This window comes from Primulina tabacum, chromosome 12 (genome assembly GCF_025594145.1).
Source record: "Primulina tabacum isolate GXHZ01 chromosome 12, ASM2559414v2, whole genome shotgun sequence".
NCBI classification, from domain to species: domain Eukaryota; kingdom Viridiplantae; phylum Streptophyta; class Magnoliopsida; order Lamiales; family Gesneriaceae; genus Primulina; species Primulina tabacum.
Window position 1 is genome coordinate 33,613,990 of NC_134561.1, and position 22,067 is coordinate 33,636,056.

General features: G+C 37.8%; 2 protein-coding genes across 2 annotated transcripts; one reads left to right on the forward strand and one right to left on the reverse strand.

Annotated features, from left to right (window-relative positions):
- Positions 1–894: 894 nt before the first annotated feature.
- LOC142521362 (non-specific lipid transfer protein GPI-anchored 1-like) lies at positions 895–2,061 on the reverse strand. Its single transcript, XM_075624569.1, has 2 exons — positions 1,554–2,061; positions 895–1,294 (listed from the first exon to the last, which is right to left on the reverse strand). Exons 1-2 carry the CDS (start codon positions 1,918–1,920, stop codon positions 1,062–1,064), a joined length of 600 nt encoding a protein of 199 aa, XP_075480684.1. The 5' UTR covers positions 1,921–2,061; the 3' UTR covers positions 895–1,061.
- Positions 2,062–20,759: 18,698 nt separating this feature from the next.
- Positions 20,760–21,719, forward strand: LOC142520371 (uncharacterized). Its single transcript, XM_075623363.1, has one exon. The coding sequence runs from the start codon at positions 20,760–20,762 to the stop codon at positions 21,717–21,719; it is 960 nt and encodes a 319-aa protein (XP_075479478.1).
- The last annotated feature ends 348 nt before the right edge of the window (positions 21,720–22,067 follow it).

The following is a 22,067-nucleotide window of genomic DNA, read 5'->3' on the forward strand; positions in this document are numbered from 1 at the left end:
TTTTTTTTCTTTTTAAGGATTATATTTTCCTTATAATTTAATTTGACTATGAAGTTAATTTGAATATCATGTTTTGTTAAAAAACTTACTCTTCTCTATATTTTTTGTTATGTTTTATAATATATTATCAACACTATGATATAACAATTGAGAATTAATATAAATATCATTTTGTTGATGTTCTTGAAAAAACACAACATGTTATCAATACTCAATTTTTTTCTTTGATGGTCAAGAAATAACATAATTATAATTATTTATACATTGATAAACATTAACTATCACGATTTTATAACATTGATATCTATACAAACACAACAATACTTTATAATTAAAAAAAATCATATTTTCGATAATGTAATTTACAATTTTTAAATTTTTGATCATGTTAACAATAAATTTACATTTTTAGTCCAATGACTTGTATTCATTTTTATTATTTGCTCTATTATAATGATTTTTCATTTTTAATCATATAAATTGAATTTTTTTTTCATTTTCAATCTTTTTTCGATCAGAATCTATCGTATCTTTCGGTCAAAAAAATAAAAAAAAATTTAAATAAGCAAAACTAAAAAAAAAACTATTTACTTGACTAAAAATTAAATTTCATCTTATCATGACCAAAAAAAAAAAATCTTGTAAGTTATATAACTAAAAGTATAAATTCACCATTTACAAGACTAAAAAAATAAAAAAACAAAACAAATTACATTACCAAAATGTGAGAAATTTATAGAACAGAACATATGTTTTGGTTACTTTCTTGTCGTTGAGAAATGATCATGAATTCGAATTTACGTAAAACCTATTTTCGCAGTTAGATGGTGTCACCTCTACGATTTTTGCCTGAAATTCTCGTCAATGGTTCAAGCTACATAATAGAAATGTATAGGAATGAAAGCATATGTTTATTTCACATATTAAATTAATTATGGGTTTGAAACCTGGAAATGGACAGATACAGTACTCGAAAATGTGATATCAAATCAATACACGAGAATCCGTGCAACAGATCTCGGCAAGTTAGGAGCAGATGGGGCTGGGAGATTAAATGGAGCTCAAAAATCAACAGAAGTGCTCATTTCATGGAAGAAGAAGATGGAGTAGATGGGTAGTATGGAAGCCAGCAGCTGCAGCAGAACCGGCTGAGGCTTGCGCCAGTTTCCACTGGAACTCCCACCACCTGCAGTCGTCGATGATGTAGGTGTCGATGGACTTGGGGTCGTCGTTGCGATGGAAGCGTTGGTGAAGATAGCAGCTTCGGGGGATTTCGGATCCAAGTTCAGAAGCTCTGCGTGCCCATACAGGAGTTACATTTTAAAGTCAAACCCAAGTTTCGTCAGGCAAAATCACCAAAAATAAGTAAACTTAAAAAGGATAAATTTGGTGGTTGTGATTTGTTTTTCCCATAATGATTGGATTAAGTATACTTGGAAACTTCTACAAAATCAATCTAAAAAACTAGGTTGACATAGAAAATTGTCCAAATTCATCTACACAACTCTCAAAAATTTAATAATAAAGAAATCGAGTGGTTAATGAAAGCTTACTGGGGCATTCGCTGATGCTCGCATTGGTGAGCTTACAGGAAGAAGACAACTGAAGCAAGCGAGCCTCCTGGACGCCCAAGGTCTTCAAGGCGGCGTTGGACCCGTTATGAATCTGCTCTATCAAGAAACACAGGCAAGCGGGGTCGCGGTCCTTGATCTCCGTCACGGAGTCGCAGCACACCTTGCTCGGAGTGTCCGCTTTGGCCGTCACAAAAGGCAAGCAGTCAGTCACCTTCTGAAACTCCGGCGCACACTTCGTGGCAATCGTGTCATCGGAGGCGGCGTGAGCAGAAACCACCATAGCCAATACCAGTAGCACCAGTACCCCATCCATCTTCATGAATCCAGCTCCTGCAAACACCTCCATCGTACTTTAGAACTCGGGAAGAAGATTGAGACGAATTAATGGGGTGAAAATGTCCTTTACTGAAAGATGCAGGGCGGTAGTTGTGGCGAGGGAGTTAAGGCATTTAATGGGAAGAGGGGTGGTGGCTGCAACCGCAAGAGCTTCTCGGGGCATGGCTGTGTATTTATTAGGGATGGGATGTTAAAAGACCCATCGGTTAGAGCACGGGCAGTGGCATTGGTGGGTGTTAAAATCGTAGGGTAAATATGCCACGTACACGTTACATTAATACATCTATTTTCTCATATTCATTTAAACATTTACACTCATTATTTGTAGGTCCCGTTGTCCACTGATTTATCTTATTCTTACTTTAAATTAAATAAATTCAATTTCAAATTTTTTAAGAAATTTAAATTATTATTATTTTATATTAATAATAATATGTTTTTATTAATAATAATAATATGTTTTTATATATTTAGTACGTAAAATAATTTAATTTTATGAGTGTCACTTATTTAAAATTAAAAATTTATTATAAACCTAAAATAAAACGGTACAACATATAATAATAAATAACACTGGTATAAAACCGTCGCTAAATGTCCAATTTTATTAAAAAAATAATCGGACAGAGGGCGTTCATAAAATATAAAATATAATTAAAATAATTCAAAACACGTGGGGCCCGCAATAGCGACGACTTTTCAAAAACCGTCGCTAATTGTCCAAATTTTGTTAAAAAATAAACTGAGACATGAGCGTTCAATCTTTGAACGCCCCATACCCACACCCATTTAACACCCCATTGTGGGTGTCCTTAGAGATTTGGATCTTTTGTTATGATTGAAAACACAACACATGATACTATGAATTTTTTATACGAGACTCGTTATGTCTAAAAATTTTTCAAATTTAAGATGTAAAAAGAGCGCATCACATGTTCAAAAACAGCTGAGGATGTTTGTCCACGTGGCACTGTTGACGGACGTCAACAAATCATGTTCAGTCATCAACAAAATATCCATTTCAATCCAAATAATATATCAAACTATATTAATTTAAAATTTTGATTTAAATTATTAAAAAATCGATTTAATTTTTTTAAAATATCAATATTCAATTCAGTTTCAGTTTTTAATATAATTATTCAAAACAAATCGAACTTTTATAAAAATAATTAATATTATTAAAGTTTTTAAATAAAGTTTATAAAAATATAAATATTAAAAATTTTAATAAATTTATTGGATGAATTAACTACATTTAAAATAATTTTTAATAAATAAAATTTAAATTTATTTAATTCAATTTTTATATTACATTTTTTTTATTTAAAACTTGATTTTTTAAAAAATTCTAAAATTTCGATTAATCGTGTTATCGACTGAAATAAACGAATTTCTCGTTTTGGTTTATTCGATTTTCGTAGTAAAGTTTGATCAGTTCAGTTTGTCAAAAAAAGTTCGGTTAGTTTGATTCTATAAAATTTGGTTCTGTTTTAACCAAATATATTACGGTTTAACACAAGACGGAGCCAGCCCCATGTACTTGTGAATCGGTTTCGCCCATGTTGCTGATGTATCATTACACGCCAGTACTCTATTTGTGTTATATAAGCGTCATGTCAAAAAAATAATTAATTTTTTTTTACTATAAATAAAATTTGATGATAACATAAATAACCAAAATCACCAAGAGACAAACATACCGATAAAAATTTTTCAAAAATATCATTTGAGCCGATAATTTTGGAAACATTTTATTTAATTCATTCAAGAAAATATTGCACATATTTCCAATATTTAGGTATTTTTGTTACATTAGTAAAAAGAAGAAGAAGAAGAATAAATACCATCAAATGCTAAAGGCTTAAAATTACTTATATATTCGAGACAATAACAAAAATGCAGTCTATATATATTTGAGACAAATCGAGGATATGTATACTTATTTTTTTCTTCTAAGTATTATATTATATATTATGGACATTGCACATACTATTATTGTCGATAATGATTATCTGACAAAAACTTGTGTGAGACGATCTCACGGGTCGTATTTTGTGATACAGATCTCTTATTTGGGTCATCTATGAAAAAATATTACTTTTTATGCTAAGAGTGCTACTTTTTAATGTGAATATCGGTAAGGTTGATCCGTCTAACAGACAAAAATTCGTGAGACCTTCTCACAAAAGACCTACTCATTATATCTAACTAGATTTGTTGATGTAATATCGAATATTTTTAACGTGTCTCGATGTCACGCTAACACTCTATAAAATAAAGGAAAAAACAACTAATTTACAGGATGAAGATCATATTTACATGATCAATAACAGATTTCAACTATTTAGACTATTAAAAAATAATGATGCTTTTGATATATTGCTCTCTCTTTTATTATGATTTTTGATGTTTGAATTCTGATTCAATTGTAGCTTAAAACAAAAGTTTCTCTTTTAATTTTTAATATAAAATTTGTTATAATATTAATCTTGGAGGACAATTCAAGTATTTCCATTAATTTTTAATATAAAATATCTTTTTTTATTTATATACAATAAAATGTGACGATAATGAAGTGATTTTTTTTATGTCTATGTTGAGAGAAAGTCTTGACGTCGAGATTCAATTATAATTAACATTTATTCAACTAAAAACGAAAAGAAAAGAAACGAGAAACATGATTGAGGTGATCAACAATACTAAAACCAAATAAATGAAATCATTGTATCATTAGTTGTAGGATCTTGGTAGATTAATTAATCATAAACATAATTAATTAATGAGTAAGTATCTTGTGAGACTCTCTTGGAGTGTAATTTTAAATCACATAAAAGTGTAAATTTTATCAGCACCAATATTTTTATTTGTCAACTCAAGCAACGCTGAGCTCGAAAGCCTATTAAAGAACATGTTTGCCAGCTCACGAGCCGAATATCCTTAGGATTGAGCTTGGTTTGATTAAATTATCGAGCTAGAAATCGAACTTGAGCTTAGCTTGATATATTTAACAAACTAACTCAAACGAGATTTTTATCGAGCCGAGCTCCGAATAGCTTGCGAACGGTTTGATTCGTTTACATATCTACCTGCTCATATTTACAACAAAAATTTATACTTCTGACATAAAAACAATATTTTTTCATAGATGACTCGGATAGAATATTTGTCTCACAAAACTGACTCATGATATCATCTCAATAAAGTTTTTGTGTTAATTAATTAATGGCTTGCAAAGAATTAGCAATGTGCATGCAAATAATCCATTTCAGATTGTTGGGTATTTTTTTTTTGGGACTATTTTTAATTATCATATTTATGCAAAAATTATACAAAATAGCACTAGAGATTAGGAAAATTACCTAAAACCCTATCAATATATTTTTATATCATAAAAACCCTCATTATTACTATTATTTATAATAAAATATACTCGTTCTAATTATTTTATTAATCAATCTGAAAATATTTAATATCTTAATTTGGCCAAGATTATATCTAATTCTAAATATAACTATGGAATTAATTTTATTAAAAAAATTATTTGTAATTGTTATAAAATTTATATTCATTAAACATTTTTTTCTAAAATAAAATTTTAAGTAAGATCTTAAATCAGGTTGCTCAACAAATTTTAGATACAATCTCGGTTTAAGAAATTTGATTAGGAGGTTTGAGAAGATCAATGTGAGGAGAAATAATTGTATCTGCTAGCGATAAAAAAATAGAGCTTATATTGCTATATTATTTAAAATATTTGAGTTACACATTTATTACCAACTTTAAATAATTAAGGTAAAACAACACACTGAATCTTTTCTTTTTTTTAAAAAAAATCTTTGTACATCAATTTTTAAAATTATATTTTCAAAATTCTACTCCCTCCATCTCAATTATATAAACTTCAATTCTTTTTTTATCTCAAATATATAGTTATTTTGCGTTTATAACATTTTTTCTTAATTTTTTTACTACGTTATCTCTACTGACTAAACTTTTAAAAAAACGTATAAGAATTTTTTGAATGAAATAAATAAAGAAAAATACGAATTTTTTTATAAATTTTATTTTCCACAATTTTTTAGAAAAATAAAATAAATCTATATATTTGAGACGGAACATGCTGCTATCATCGACTTTGAGTTGTGTGCAAGTTGTTCACATGCCTTCGATTAATGTACATGAGTGCTGCCCAATTTTCAGGCAGGCTAATTTAATTAATAAATAAATAAATATTAAAAAATCTTTTTCCCATATAGGATAATTAGGATTGGGAATTCTATTCATGGTTTTGTGGATTTCTAGAAGGAATGATCTGGAATACGAGTAACGAGGTGAGAGGCTTCGTAGGTTGATCCGACGGAGCTCCTCCTGCGATAAAATTCGGGTAAAAATATGTTGGCACGGATATATATAATCATTTGTTTTTAAAAACTGATTGATCCAATCTATTTTTTCAAATATCTCGACATATATCTAAAAATCATAATTAGAAAATTTCGAAAAGTGTTCTCATACAAGGGGTTTTTGTAGTTTTACTCTATGGATATCAACTAATGTGACTAAACAAATCAGCTTGCTTCTTAGTAAGTCGTCCATCCTATTATGACATTCAAATCGAGCTCTAGGTCTTTCGCTCGACTACCTCCCTCAGAGCTCTACTGAAAACTATAGAATTCGGGTTCATTGATGATATGGATTTTTTTTATATATTGTGAAAGTATTATGTTAATGTGATTTCTCCTCGTAAATTTAAAAATGTGTTTGCTATTTATAATGGGCTTGTTATTTGAAACCAAAATTGATTAGTTTGAAAGTTAAAGATCAAAGTGATGGTTCGACATACATTGGGTCTTATAACGAAGTTGGTTTGATTTCGTTGCCATTTGATTAATTTTTAGAAACTTGGGAATAAAAAATTGACGAGGCTGAAAGATTACCAGTCTAAAATGACATACATTAGAGGCCAAAACTAAAATAATAGTATTGGACTATGGTTACATGTAGAGGTGAAATCAAGATTTTATAGTTCCAATATAACGAATCTATATCTATATATATATATATATATATGATACACCATAAGGATCCGGGTCATCATTAACCTAATTTGTTACTTGGATAGCCCAGATCAGAGCCAATATGCTAGTCACTTTCTCGAGGACCCGAGCAGATCTCCTCTTCCCGGGCACTTCGACTCTTACCGGGCAATCGTCATAGCCCGAGCCCTCAAATAATTACCCAGGTCCCTGACTACCCGGGTCGCCTTGAGAATCGCACCACACTCGAGTGTGATTGATACATGCTGTCTAATCTGTCAGAATCACTTGGGCTTAGAGTGTCCTAGAAGTCATTAGAAGCTACAAGTATGGGTAGCTGACTTGACATATTTAGTAGGTGGCTCTGGAATCGAGGTACCTACCCCATTTTCTACTATAAATAGCAGATATTAATGTCATTTATAGATTCTGAAATCTTTGAATTCTCAAGCACTCACATATATCCTCCATATATTGCTTGTGTTCATCTGAAAAACCTGCTGACTTTAGCATCGGAGTGGTCACGCCGGATACCCCTCCGGCGCCCATTCACGAGTTCTTTTCATTGTTTACAGGTGTTATCACAGCCATTATCTTCACTCAAAATTCCCAAACAATATAAATTGTTGATTTGATTCGTTGGAGCTCTTTACCCGGCTCACCCATTTCAGCGAGATCGCATCATTGGCGTCATCTGTGGAAAATCGAGATTAAGACGTTGCTATGGCTCGTACAAAAAGAACTAACCAAGATAATTCTAGGGACCAGGAGGATGGAGGGCAGACTTCGAGACAAGGTGGTGTTGGTAACACCGGACCAAATCTCATTACCATGACCCCGGAAGAGCTGAAAAAGATTGTATCCGATGCAGTAAAGCAAGCTATGGCTAGGAAAGAAATTTCTCAGCGTGTTACACCACCTGGAGATAGACAAGAACATGAGCAGGAGCAAGAGTAGGAGTTGAGGGAGGAGGAGGAGGTAAGAGGAGAAGACGAAGAGTCCAACGCCGGGTCCAAATCTTCAACTATGGCGGAAGAGTTGTTGGAGTTGAGACAGAAGATGAAGGTGCTGGAAGGACAGTTGGAGAGCCGGAGCACTTCCCGGGCATTCACCAGAGGATGCCCATTTGCTGATATAATTGTCCGGGAACCTCTTCCCGGGAATTTCAAATCTGTCAAAGTAAAGAAGGATTATGATGGCAATGCAGACCCTGAGGAACACCTTGCCAGATTTGAAAATATGGCCATGCTGCACTGTTACACTGATCGAATAAAGTGTAAGGTGTTCCTGACGACATTGATATATTCAGCCCAGAGATGGTTCGAGGGATTAGCCCCTCAAAGAATACATTCCTTCAAAGACTTTCAAAAGGTGATCTCACACCATTTCAGCAGCAGCAAAAAGTACAAAAAGACTGCTTTTAGTCTTTTCGAGGTCAAGCAGAGCCCGGAGGAGAGTTTAAGGGCTTATATCAGAAGATTCAAAAGAGTGGCTTTGGATGTCCCCACTTGTGCCACTGAAACAAAGACTACCGCATTCACCCAAGGCTTGAGGGAGGGTGAATTTTTCAAATCATTAACTAAGAAGGTGCCCGGGGATTTTGAGGACTTATTGTCCCAGGCAGAGAAGTATATCAATATGGAAGAGGCTCAGAAGCAGAAGAGGGAGGCTGTAAAGAAGGAGAGAGGGGACCTGGTGTCTAGACCCGATGAGAGAGGACAGAAGAGGGGTAATCCAGGGCACTTTTCTCATCATGTGCCTCTGAAGATTGCCCGGGAGAGGGAAGTCCAAGAATGCAGTAGAGACCTGGCCTCGGATCACCAATTATGAGACGTCCTGCTCTTTTTATTGCTTTAAAAGTACTAGAAATTTTTTTTTTTCCTCAATTAGCATCGGCCGAACCATAAAATATTTTTGACATCATTTTAAAAATAAACATCCAACTGCTATTTAAAAATCCAAAGAAAAATATTTTAAAGCATAAAATCGTCAAACATTTTACTAAACCTAAAAAGCAATAATTTGAAAAGTAAAGCCCATACTAAACCTCTCAAAAATCTCTCAAAAGCATAAATAAGTAATCTTAAAAATCTTTAATCATAAAGCATGAGTCAAAAGTCATAATGCGGAAAAAGTAGAAGCGCTGGTCCTCGGGTTGTGTGCGCCTTCAGTCCAGTCAAATCACTCATCAAGTCCTCCCTCAATACCACCTGCATCCATCACACCTAGTGAGTCTAAAGACTCAACACACCATAATCTTGATAACGAGTAATACGTAATACAGTCAACATATAACGGTGAAAAATATGTGTACTTAAAATATCGTTTTCATGAAGATGCATAAACATAAACATTTTCATAAATATTTTCATGATGCATAAACTTTAAACATAAACATTTTCATAAAATACTTTTTCATGACATGCAACCATAAACCTTAACCTTTTCCCTTTTTCCTCAACATGACATGACATAAAACATTTTTCATGATCATAAACATTTTTCCTTTTCCTTTTCCTTTTCCTTTTCCTTTTGTTGAATTCAGATCGTTAATTGTGACTTTCCTGATCATTCTCATGAGGGTCGATGGATCCATCTACATAAAACCACAGTACTGGGCGGCGGGGGACACCAGCAACACTCTCACCGGTCAACTGGGCCCTGGCCTATCATGATTCGAATAGAAATACGCTCGTCGGGGCTCCCTCTGGGGCCTTTTCCCATAAATGGGCTCCCTCTGGGGCCTTTTCCCCTCACGATATTCCCATTCTTCCGTTACCACAAAACCGTTACCACATATCCGTTACCACATATTCGCAATGATGGAAACACGATCGTCGGGCTCCCACTGGGACCATAACCCTCACGACGTCGCCAACATTAACGAATTAGTCACAATTATTTCACATCCTTCAACATTTTTCATTCACATCACTTTAGAAAAATCATGAATATCATTACGTTTTTCATTTTTGAAACCAAGCATGCAACATGTATTTTAAATGTCTTCCCTCAATCATAAAAATCAAATAGACATTTAAAAATCATCATTCAATCATGAACAATTCATAAACATTTAAAAATAATCATATTTTCATAAAATAGCATTTAGGGCACTGCCATGACCTTAACTAATTTCTAGGTGTAAAAAGACCGTTTTACCCCTGGACTCGACATTTTACGTTTTCGACTTTTTCCTTGATTTCACGACTCTAACATGTCCCAAATAATTATTTAAGCTTACGTGAATTTTTTTCATAATTTTATTTGGCTTAAATGTTAGACTTTTTCAATTATCTTTTCTTAATTGTTTTAACAGTGTTTTAATCCCGAAAAATACCAAACTTTAATATAAAATTCTTAAATTCTAAATTTAGTCTTTTTATATTATTTTAGCCCTTATGGACCCCGACTCGACCCCCGTGATCCGTTTTCCAATTTTTTCTTTACTTAAAACCCTATTTTGACACCTAAACTTCGATCCCGAGCCAACTTCTGATTTTCACGAGTTACCCCCGAACCATGTCGAGCCAAAACTTGCCCAACACAATAATTTAGCCTACTGGACTCTAACTTTAACAAGAAACCCTCCCCAAAACCAAAAACGAAGGTCCCCTCTACTGCCCATAAGCTGGCCGAGAGTTATATCCTGCATGGACTCTATGTTTGATGCAATAAGGACCCTAGCCGACACTCTAGCCACGAACCAGCATACCTAGCACTTACCCAGGATCCTAAGGACTCGCCCTAACCCTGCCCAGCAAGCTTGGAACGAGCCCTTCCCTTCCCTGCAGCCGCGCACCTCCTGCACGCGAACTGCCATGCTTCTCGGGTAGAGTCCTTCCTACGATGGACTCTTCGCCGCCTCTCCTCTCGAGTCCTAGCATGGCTAGGACTCTTCCTTGGTCTCCCCCACGCCCCTGGCTAGCCCCTGGACAAGAGTCGCACCAAGCCCGGCCGTGAGGACCCCTAATCGAACCCATGTTCTTCCCATGACAGCAACTTACGTTTTATTTGGTGCTCTTCAAATTCCAGCGTGTATGGTGCGCTTACAGGACCCTAACTCACGTGTAAACCCTTGTAAATCATGGCCTAGATCATGGCAGTCCTTAAACAACATACAATCATGTTTTAAGAATCAAAAACCTTGCTTAACATATCATGCTATGATCCAAAACGAAAATTTAGAAAAGTGGCACTTGTTTTTCTTTCATGTTATTCATGCATCCAATAATTTAAGCATTAATATGATATGATGGATGAGTAAAGGGAGATTAGGGTGTGCCTTTGCGTTTTATACGCACGAAAAACCGTTGACGACGAAGAACGGGACGCGACGATGGCTTGCTCTTGGCTTGATGCCTTCGAAAACCTCTTCTAGCTTGGTGTGGTGAGTGCCGTGTGTGTATGGGAGTGTTTTCAGATTTTAAAAAGTGTGTGGCCGATCCCTTGATGCAAAAAGTGTAGGGTTTTGGGGAGACTAAATCATGTATTATATACTAATTATTTGCTAACATGGCTTTAGGCCCATTAAGCCAACAATTAAGCCCATTAGCCTTTAATTAGAATTAAATAAAATATTAACAAGGTTTTTGTTTAAATAAATTTGTGAATTTATTAGCCGGGTTGCCAAAAAGCTCGTATTTTAGTTGAAAAACCAACACCGATAAAATTTACGCCCCGGCGTATAAAATCACCTCAAAACCCTTAATTTCATAAAAATACTAAAAAGCATCGACCATCTTTTAAATAATTAAAAATAATTATTTAATATAAATATTTTACGTTTTCTTCAGCCCTCGGTCCCCGTTCCTCGATCGTCACTTGAATATTCCTAAAAATACATTTTTTTATGCATGATGACAAATAAATCTCATTTAGCATATAAACAAGTACGTCACATAATTAATTAGCAGCTAAAATCAATTAATTACTCAATTTTTCATAATTTCATAGATTCGCATGCAGTTGGATTACGTCGTCTTAATTTTGGACCTTACAATTCCTCCCCCCTTAAATAAAATTTCGTCCTCGAAATTAGAACTTACCGAATAGATCCGGATAGCGACTCTTCAAGTCCCTCTCAGTTTCCCAAGTAGCTTCCTCTTCCGAGTGATTCAGCCACTTGACCTTGACCATTGGAATTACTTTGTTACGCAATTGTCTTTCTTGTCTAGCCAGAATCTGGACAGGTCTTTCTTCATACGACAAATTTGGAGTTAGTTGAAGAGGTTCATAATTAAGCACATGCGACGGATTAGACATGTACTTCCGCAGCATCGAAATATGGAACACATTGTGAACTCCAGAAAGTGCGGGTGGCAATGCCACTCTATAAGCTAGTGTCTCAATCCTCTCCAAAATCTCGAATGGGCCAATAAATCTAGGACCAAGCTTGCCCTTCTTGCCAAAACGCATAACACCCTTCATGGGTGCTATCTTCACAAACACGTGGTCGCCTACTGCAAACTCCAAGTCCCTTCGTCTTTTGTCCGCATAACTCTTTTGTCGGCTTTGTGCAGTCTTCATTCTATCATGAATCTTGACTACAAGCTCAGCTGTTTCTTCAATCACATCTGGACCAATGTCTCTTCTTTCCCCAACCTCGTCCCAATGAATAGGAGATCTACATTTTCTTCCATAGAGTGCCTCAAAAGGAGCCATTCCTATTGATGATTGATAGCTGTTATTGTAAGTGAACTCCACTAGAGGTAATTTTTGTTCCCAACTGCCTTGGAAATCAATGACGCATGCTCGCAGTAGATCTTCCAAAATCTGAATAACCCTTTCTGACTGACCATCGGTTTGAGGGTGGAACGCTGTACTGAACAATAACTTGGTCCCCATCGCTGCATGCAGACTTTTCCAAAAAGACGACGTGAACCTCGGATCCCGGTCAGAAACGATGGATACAGGAATCCCATGCAGCCGAACTATCTCCCGAATATACAAGTCGGCATACTGAATCATGGTGAATGTCGTCTTAATAGGTAGAAAATGCGCTGATTTCGTAAGACGATCCACTATCACCCAAATGGCATTAAATCCTTTAACTGTCTTTGGCAATCCCACAACAAAGTCCATGGTGATATTTTCCCATTTCCACTCGGGAATAGGGAGTGGCTTCAATTTTCCCGCTGGTCTCTGATGCTCTGCTTTGACTTGCTGACAAGTCAAACACTCGGATACATATCTCAAGATGTCTCTCTTCATGCCTGGCCACCAATATAACAACTGCAAATCTCTATACATCTTTGTACTGCCCGGATGAATGGAATATGGTGTGTCGTGGGCTTCCTTCATAATAAGATCTCTCAAAGAATCGTCACTAGGAACCCATAGACGGTCTCGATAACGGACTAAGCCATCCACTACTGAATATAAATTCCGGCCCTTGGCTTCATCTCTTGCTCTCCACTTTTGCAACTGCTCATCAGTAGGCTGTCCATCCCGAATTCTGTCTCTCAAAGTCGACTGCACTGATAATGTGGCAAGATTAGGGGCCTCGCCCCTAGCATACACGGCAAGCTCAAACCGCTGTATCTCGGACTGCAACGGTCTTTGGAGTGATAATTGAGTGATAACCGCTGCTTTTCTACTCAATGCGTCTGCCACTACATTAGCTTTCCCCGGATGGTAGCTAATGTCACAATCATAGTCCTTTACCAATTCAAGCCATCTGCGCTGTCTCATATTCAACTCCTTTTGGGTGAAGAAGTATTTCAAGCTTTTATGATCAGTGAATATTTTGCACTTCTCTCCATAAAGGTAGTGTCTCCAAATCTTTAATGCAAAGACTACTGCTGCAAGCTCAAGATCATGAGTAGGGTAGTTCTTTTCATGAATTTTCAACTGTCTTGATGCATAGGCGATAACTCGGTCGTTTTGCATCAGAACTGCACCTAAACCTAGCTTAGAAGCGTCGGTATAAAGAACATACTCCCCTTGCCCTGATGGCATGGATAACACTGGTGCTGATATCAAGGCTTGCTTCAACTTGTCAAAACTGTCTTGACACTCGGATCCCCAAATAAACTTAGCATTTTTCTTCGTCAAAGATGTCAAAGGCACTGCAATAGATGAGAACCCCTTGATGAATTTGCGATAATAGCCAGCTAGTCCCAAGAAACTGCGAATCTCGGTGACACTCTTCGGTACTGGCCACTCTTTTACTGCCTCAACTTTACTCGGATCAACTTCCACGCCATCCCTAGAAATGATGTGGCCTAAGAACGCCACTCTATCAAGCCAAAACTCGCACTTGCTGAATTTTGCATAAAGCTTTCTGTCTTGTAAAACTTGCAGTGCTGTCCTCAAATGGCGACTATGCTCCTCTCTGCTCTTGGAATAGATCAATATGTCATCAATGAAGACAATAATAAACTGATCCAGATACGGCTGAAATACGCGATTCATGAGATCCATGAAGATCGCTGGCGCATTGGTCAACCCGAATGGCATGACCATAAACTCATAGTGCCCATATCTTGTGCGAAATGCTGTCTTGTGCACGTCAGACTCCTTGACTTTCAACTGATGGTATCCAGATCGCAGATCAATTTTAGAAAATATCGAAGCTCCTTGCAACTGGTCAAATAAATCCTCAATTCTTGGCAGTGGATACTTATTTTTTATAGTGACCCTATTGAGCTCTCGATAATCGATGCAAAGACGCATACTACCATCTTTCTTTTTCACAAACAAAACCGGTGCGCCCCATGGAGAGTAACTAGGGCGAATAAAACCTTTGTCTAGCAATTCTTGAATTTGATCTTTCAATTCTTTCATTTCAGCGGGTGCTAGACGATAAGGTGCTTTAGATATAGGAACAGTGCCCGGCATAAGGTCAATAGAGAACTCCACCTCACGATCGGGCGGAATGCCAGAAACGTCTTCGGGAAAGACGCTAGGAAAATCCCTCACAATATCAACATCTTCTAGCTTCTGGCTGATGGATTCATGTGTAGTAGTGACACATGCTAAATACGCCTGACATCCATGCTTAATAAGCTTCCTCGCACATAGACAAGAGATAATGTGCGGCATTTGCTGGTTTCTTGCCGGCTCGAAAACAAAAGATTTACCACTGGGTGGCCTGATAGATACTGATCGCTGACGGAAATCAATCGAAGCTCCATTCGCAGATAGCCAATCCATCCCAAGTATAATATCGAATTCGGGCATAGGAAGCACAATAAGATCTGCCCGAACAACATCTTTGAATAAACGAAGCTCCAGATTCTTAACAATCTTAGACGTGAGCATCTGATCACCGGATGGAATCGAAACTTTGAAACCCAAACCCATATCTTGAGGAGTAACATTCAGTCTTTTGATGAAGGTTTCTGATATGAAAGAGTGTGTAGCTCCTGAATCTAGCAAAGCATAGGTAGCTACGCCTAGAATGATGATCCTCCCTGCGGTGAAAATGTCTTTTAATTCTTTTCGTGTTGACACTTAAGGATTTACTATCATTAATTCCCAAAGTTGAATGAAGATTTCGTGTTGAACTTAAACATTTCTTAGAGAAGTTTTGCTTTAGTCCCTCAATCTTTTAAGTCTGCATTATTGACCCATAATTTTCGAATTATTGCACTTAAGTCCCTTAAATTTTCGAAAATTGCATATTGGCCCCCCCATAATTTCGAAACCCCCTTTTATGGTTTTCTTTAATTTTGGCCCTTAGACTTTTTATTCTGAATCATAACATCCTTCACATAAAATAAGGCACAAAAATTCGAATCATTTTTCTATGGTTTCTAAAATCATCGCTTAAGGCCAACTAAGTAGAACATGCAACCTAATTTATTCTAGGTTGAAACTTAATCACAATTCAATTCTAATAACCAATTTAACATTTCATGCAGAAATAAGGAATATAAAAATGTTAAATGACTAGGTTACCCGTGATGAGTGTAGTGTCTGCCTCTTCCTCGGCTTCCTCGGCATTCATCACATAAGCTCGGGCCGTAGTAGCTGCTTTCCTCTTTGGGCAATCAATAGCTTTGTGACCGGCCTCCTTGCAGTAGAAACATTTATATGATCCCAACTCGCATTTGCCAAGATGTAGACGGTTGCACTCCTTGCATGGTTGCCTCTCAGCAGGCTTTGGTGCTCCCGGATTCTGTGGCTTTGGTGGCGCTGGCTTCTTGACTTGACCTTGGGGCTTTTGAGGCCCTTGAGGTCTAGGAGGACCCGTATTTGGCTTCTTGTTGGGTTGATTGTTATTCTGATAGTGCTGCCTCTTGCGCTGAATCTCAAAGTCAATGTCCTTTAAGGACTGCTCAGCCTGATATGCATAAGTAACTGCCATAGCATAATTCTCCGGACGCATCATCATGACTTTATCCCGAATGGTAGGTCTTAGGCCATCCTTGAAATGCCTAAGTTTTTCTTCCGCGTCTCCAGCAATAAGGGGTACAAAGTGGCAACCCCTATCAAACTTCTTCACAAAATCGGCAACAGGTACGTCTCCCTGGCGGAGAGTCATAAATTCCCTCTTTATCCGGCTTCTGACGTCAGCAGTAAAGTATTTCTCATAGAATTTCGTCTTGAACTGTGCCCAAGTGAGTGTAGCAAGGTCAACACCATGCTCGGCTCCTTCCCACCATAAAGAAGCGTCATCCCTAAGCAGATAAGTAGTGCACCTCACACGGTCGGCGTCTCCCATGTTCAGATAGCGAAAATGTACCTCGAGTGATCGGATCCAACTCTCTGCAGCAAGTGGATCGGTGGTGCCAGAAAATTCCTTCGGCCCTAGCCTCCGGAACTGCTCATAAATATCATGATGTGGCCTAGGTGGCTGCTGTGGCTGCTGCTGCTGCATCTGCTGTAACTGCAGCTGTAGCTGTTGCTGCTGTATCTGCTGCTGCTGTAACTGTTGCTCGAAGAGACGAGCCATACCCTCTAATGCACGAGTAGCAGGATCCCCTGGAGGAGGTGGTGGTGGTGGTGCATTTCTTTGACTATTCCCTCTGCGATTAACACTGTTCTCTGCCTGATTCTCGATAACGGGTACGCGTCTAGGAGGCATTTTATCTGAATGTTTTCCAAATTCTAACGTAACCAACATGCATTTAAATCTAAGTTCTCTAATCATGTAACACATCCTGACTTAATTAGCATTTTAAGCATGCAAGGCAATACTACTCAAAAAGCTATTAAACATGTATCATAAACATAATATCCATAACGTCATGCAGGTTAAATCATATAAAATCACATAAAGCAAGTAAATCTTACAACTTGAGGCTTGACGACTGATATTCCCGGCGCTGATGGTGGCACAACTCTTTGCAGGACCTTTGCTCTGATACCAACTGAGACGTCCTGCTCTTTTTATTGCTTTAAAAGTACTAGAAAAATTTTTTTTTTCCTCACTTAGCATCGGCCGAACCATAAAATATTTTTGACATCATTTTAAAAATAAACATCCAACTGCTATTTAAAAATCCAAAGAAAAATATTTTAAAGCATAAAATCGTCAAACATTTTACTAAACCTAAAAAGCAATAATTTGAAAAGTAAAGCCCATACTAAACCTCTCAAAAATCTCTCAAAAGCATAAATAAGTAATCTTAAAAATCTTTAATCATAAAGCATGAGTCAAAAGTCATAATGCGGAAAAAGTAGAAGCGCTGGTCCTCGGGTTGTGTGCGCCTTCAGTCCAGTCAAATCACTCATCAAGTCCTCCCTCAATACCACCTGCATCCATCACACCTAGTGAGTCTAAAGACTCAACACACCATAATCTTGATAACGAGTAATACGTAATACAGTCAACATATAACGGTGAAAAATATGTGTACTTAAAATATCGTTTTCATGAAGATGCATAAACATAAACATTTTCATAAATATTTTCATGATGCATAAACTTTAAACATAAACATTTTCATAAAATACTTTTTCATGACATGCAACCATAAACCTTAACCTTTTCCCTTTTTTCTCAACATGACATGACATAAAACATTTTTCATGATCATAAACATTTTTCCTTTTCCTTTTCCTTTTCCTTTTCCTTTTGTTGAATTCAGATCGTTAATTGTGACTTTCCTGATCATGCTCATGAGGGTCGATGGATCCATCTACATAAAACCACAGTACTGGGCGGCGGGGGACACCAGCAACACTCTCACCGGTCAACTGGGCCCTGGCCTATCATGATTCGAATAGAAATACGCTCGTCGGGGCTCCCTCTGGGGCCTTTTCCCATAAATGGGCTCCCTCTGGGGCCTTTTCCCCTCACGATATTCCCATTCTTCCGTTACCACAAAACCGTTACCACATATCCGTTACCACATATTCGCAATGATGGAAACACGATCGTCGGGCTCCTACTGGGACCATAACCCTCACGACGTCGCCAACATTAACGAATTAGTCACAATTATTTCACATCCTTCAACATTTTTCATTCACATCACTTTAGAAAAATCATGAATATCATTACGTTTTTCATTTTTGAAACCAAGCATGCAACATGTATTTTAAATGTCTTCCCTCAATCATAAAAATCAAATAGACATTTAAAAATCATCATTCAATCATGAACAATTCATAAACATTTAAAAATAATCATATTTTCATAAAATAGCATTTAGGGCACTGCCATGACCTTAACTAATTTCTAGGTGTAAAAAGACCGTTTTACCCCTGGACTCGACATTTTACGTTTTCGACTTTTTCCTTGATTTCACGACTCTAACATGTCCCAAATAATTATTTAAGCTTACGTGAATTTTTTTCATAATTTTATTTGGCTTAAATGTTAGACTTTTTCAATTATCTTTTCTTAATTGTTTTAACAGTGTTTTAATCCCGAAAAATACCAAACTTTAATATAAAATTCTTAAATTCTAAATTTAGTCTTTTTATATTATTTTAGCCCTTATGGACCCCGACTCGACCCCCGTGATCCGTTTTCCAATTTTTTCTTTACTTAAAACCCTATTTTGACACCTAAACTTCGATCCCGAGCCAACTTCTGATTTTCACGAGTTACCCCCGAACCATGTCGAGCCAAAACTTGCCCAACACAATAATTTAGCCTACTGGACTCTAACTTTAACAAGAAACCCTCCCCAAAACCAAAAACGAAGGTCCCCTCTACTGCCCATAAGCTGGCCGAGAGTTATATCCTGCATGGACTCTATGTTTGATGCAATAAGGACCCTAGCCGACACTCTAGCCACGAACCAGCATACCTAGCACTTACCCAGGATCCTAAGGACTCGCCCTAACCCTGCCCAGCAAGCTTGGAACGAGCCCTTCCCTTCCCTGCAGCCGCGCACCTCCTGCACGCGAACTGCCATGCTTCTCGGGTAGAGTCCTTCCTACGATGGACTCTTCGCCGCCTCTCCTCTCGAGTCCTAGCATGGCTAGGACTCTTCCTTGGTCTCCCCCACGCCCCTGGCTAGCCCCTGGACAAGAGTCGCACCAAGCCCGGCCGTGAGGACCCCTAATCGAACCCATGTTCTTCCCATGACAGCAACTTACGTTTTATTTGGTGCTCTTCAAATTCCAGCGTGTATGGTGCGCTTACAGGACCCTAACTCACGTGTAAACCCTTGTAAATCATGGCCTAGATCATGGCAGTCCTTAAACAACATACAATCATGTTTTAAGAATCAAAAACCTTGCTTAACATATCATGCTATGATCCAAAACGAAAATTTAGAAAAGTGGCACTTGTTTTTCTTTCATGTTATTCATGCATCCAATAATTTAAGCATTAATATGATATGATGGATGAGTAAAGGGAGATTAGGGTGTGCCTTTGCGTTTTATACGCACGAAAAACCGTTGACGACGAAGAACGGGACGCGACGATGGCTTGCTCTTGGCTTGATGCCTTCGAAAACCTCTTCTAGCTTGGTGTGGTGAGTGCCGTGTGTGTATGGGAGTGTTTTCAGATTTTAAAAAGTGTGTGGCCGATCCCTTGATGCAAAAAGTGTAGGGTTTTGGGGAGACTAAATCATGTATTATATACTAATTATTTGCTAACATGGCTTTAGGCCCATTAAGCCAACAATTAAGCCCATTAGCCTTTAATTAGAATTAAATAAAATATTAACAAGGTTTTTGTTTAAATAAATTTGTGAATTTATTAGCCGGGTTGCCAAAAAGCTCGTATTTTAGTTGAAAAACCAACACCGATAAAATTTACGCCCCGGCGTATAAAATCACCTCAAAACCCTTAATTTCATAAAAATACTAAAAAGCATCGACCATCTTTTAAATAATTAAAAATAATTATTTAATATAAATATTTTACGTTTTCTTCAGCCCTCGGTCCCCGTTCCTCGATCGTCACTTGAATATTCCTAAAAATACATTTTTTTATGCATGATGACAAATAAATCTCATTTAGCATATAAACAAGTACGTCACATAATTAATTAGCAGCTAAAATCAATTAATTACTCAATTTTTCATAATTTCCTAGATTCGCATGCAGTTGGATTACGTCGTCTTAATTTTGGACCTTACAAATTATCCCGGCCAGAGAAGAGAGGATTTTGCACTCTCCACAAAGTGTGTCATCATAACACCGAGGACTGCAAGACACTGAAGGGAGATTATGTCTTACCTTCCGCCCCGGGACCCAGTCACGACAACAAAAGACCGAGATTGCCACCTTGGACATCTCGGCAGCCAGGATCCAGCGCCCGAGGAGGAGGTGTAAGGAGTAGTCCAAGGAGTGAGCCCGGGAGAAGAAGAAAGCCCGAGCACGAAAGAAAAAAGAGTTCGCTCCACTGATGGAGACTCCAATCGGGCAAGGAAATCGAGAAGTAGGAGGGAGTGTATGGAGGTAGAGGGGATGAGGAGGAGCGAGACGGTGATCAGCTTTGGCCCCGAGGATTTGAAGGGGGTGAATCTGCCCCACAATGATGCCCTGTTTATCCAAGTCCGGGTGGCAAATGATGACATTTTGAGAGTCTTTATTGACTCGGACAGCTCTGTAAATGTAATTTCTAAAGATGCTTTTGTGCAGATGAATTTGCAGGGTTACCATTTGGAAGCTGTGGAAACTGCCTTCTTTGGCTTTGTTGGCCATGTGGTTTACCCTGAAGGGAAGATTGTCTTACCACTAACTCTGGGCTCCCAAGACCTCAAAAAGACGGTGATGACTTCTTTCACTGTAGTGGACTCCCCATCCTCGTATAACATCATTATTGGGAGGCCAGCTATGAATGAGTTGAGGGCTGTGACATTTACTCACCATCAAAAGATAAAGTTTTCTGTGGGAGCCCGGGTAGGAGAAGTCCGGGGAGATCAACCTTCTTCCCGGAAATGCTATGTGGAGGCAGTCCGGGCTGATCAGAGCAAAACCAGGAGGGAGAAAAAGAAATCAAAGGTTGAAGAGGGGGAATGGAGAATAGTGGATAAAGGAGAAGTACATTTTATAGCGGAGGGGGAGCAGGAGATGATAGAAGTCGGACCAGGCCAGCAAATCCGGGTGGCTCGAGACCTCAGTACATCCACCCGGGTTAGTTTGATTAACTGTTTGAAAGCTAATATTCATGTGTTTGCCTGGTCCCAACAGGAGTTGACAGGGATTTCTCCCCTGATATCGGAGCTCCAACTGAACATTCTCCCGGGATCTCACCCGGTGAAGCAAAAGAAAAGACACTTTGGTCCTGAAAAGGACAAAGTTATTAATGAGCAAGTGAAAGAACTTTTGAAGGCCGGCTACATTCGGGAAATTCAATTTGCTACATGGCTCTCGAATGTGGTGTTGGTGTCTAAATCCACCGGGAAGTGACGGATGTGTGTATATTTCTGCGATCTTAATAAAGCTTGTCCTAAGGATCATTATCCTCTACCCAGGATTGATCAGCTGGTGGATTCCACCTCAGGTTTTGAACTGCTGAGTTTCATGGACGCATACCAGGGATATCATCAAATCCCCTTGGCCAAGAGTGATCAAGATAAAGCCAGCTTCATCACCTCGAGAGGTACATTTTGTTATATTGTAATGCCTTTCGGGTTGAAGAATGCAGGGGCTACTTACTAGCGTCTAATGAACAAAGTCTTTGAGAAGCAGCTGGGATGAAATGTGGAAATTTATGTGGATGATATTCTGGGCAAGTCCAAGGAGGTTGCGGACTTT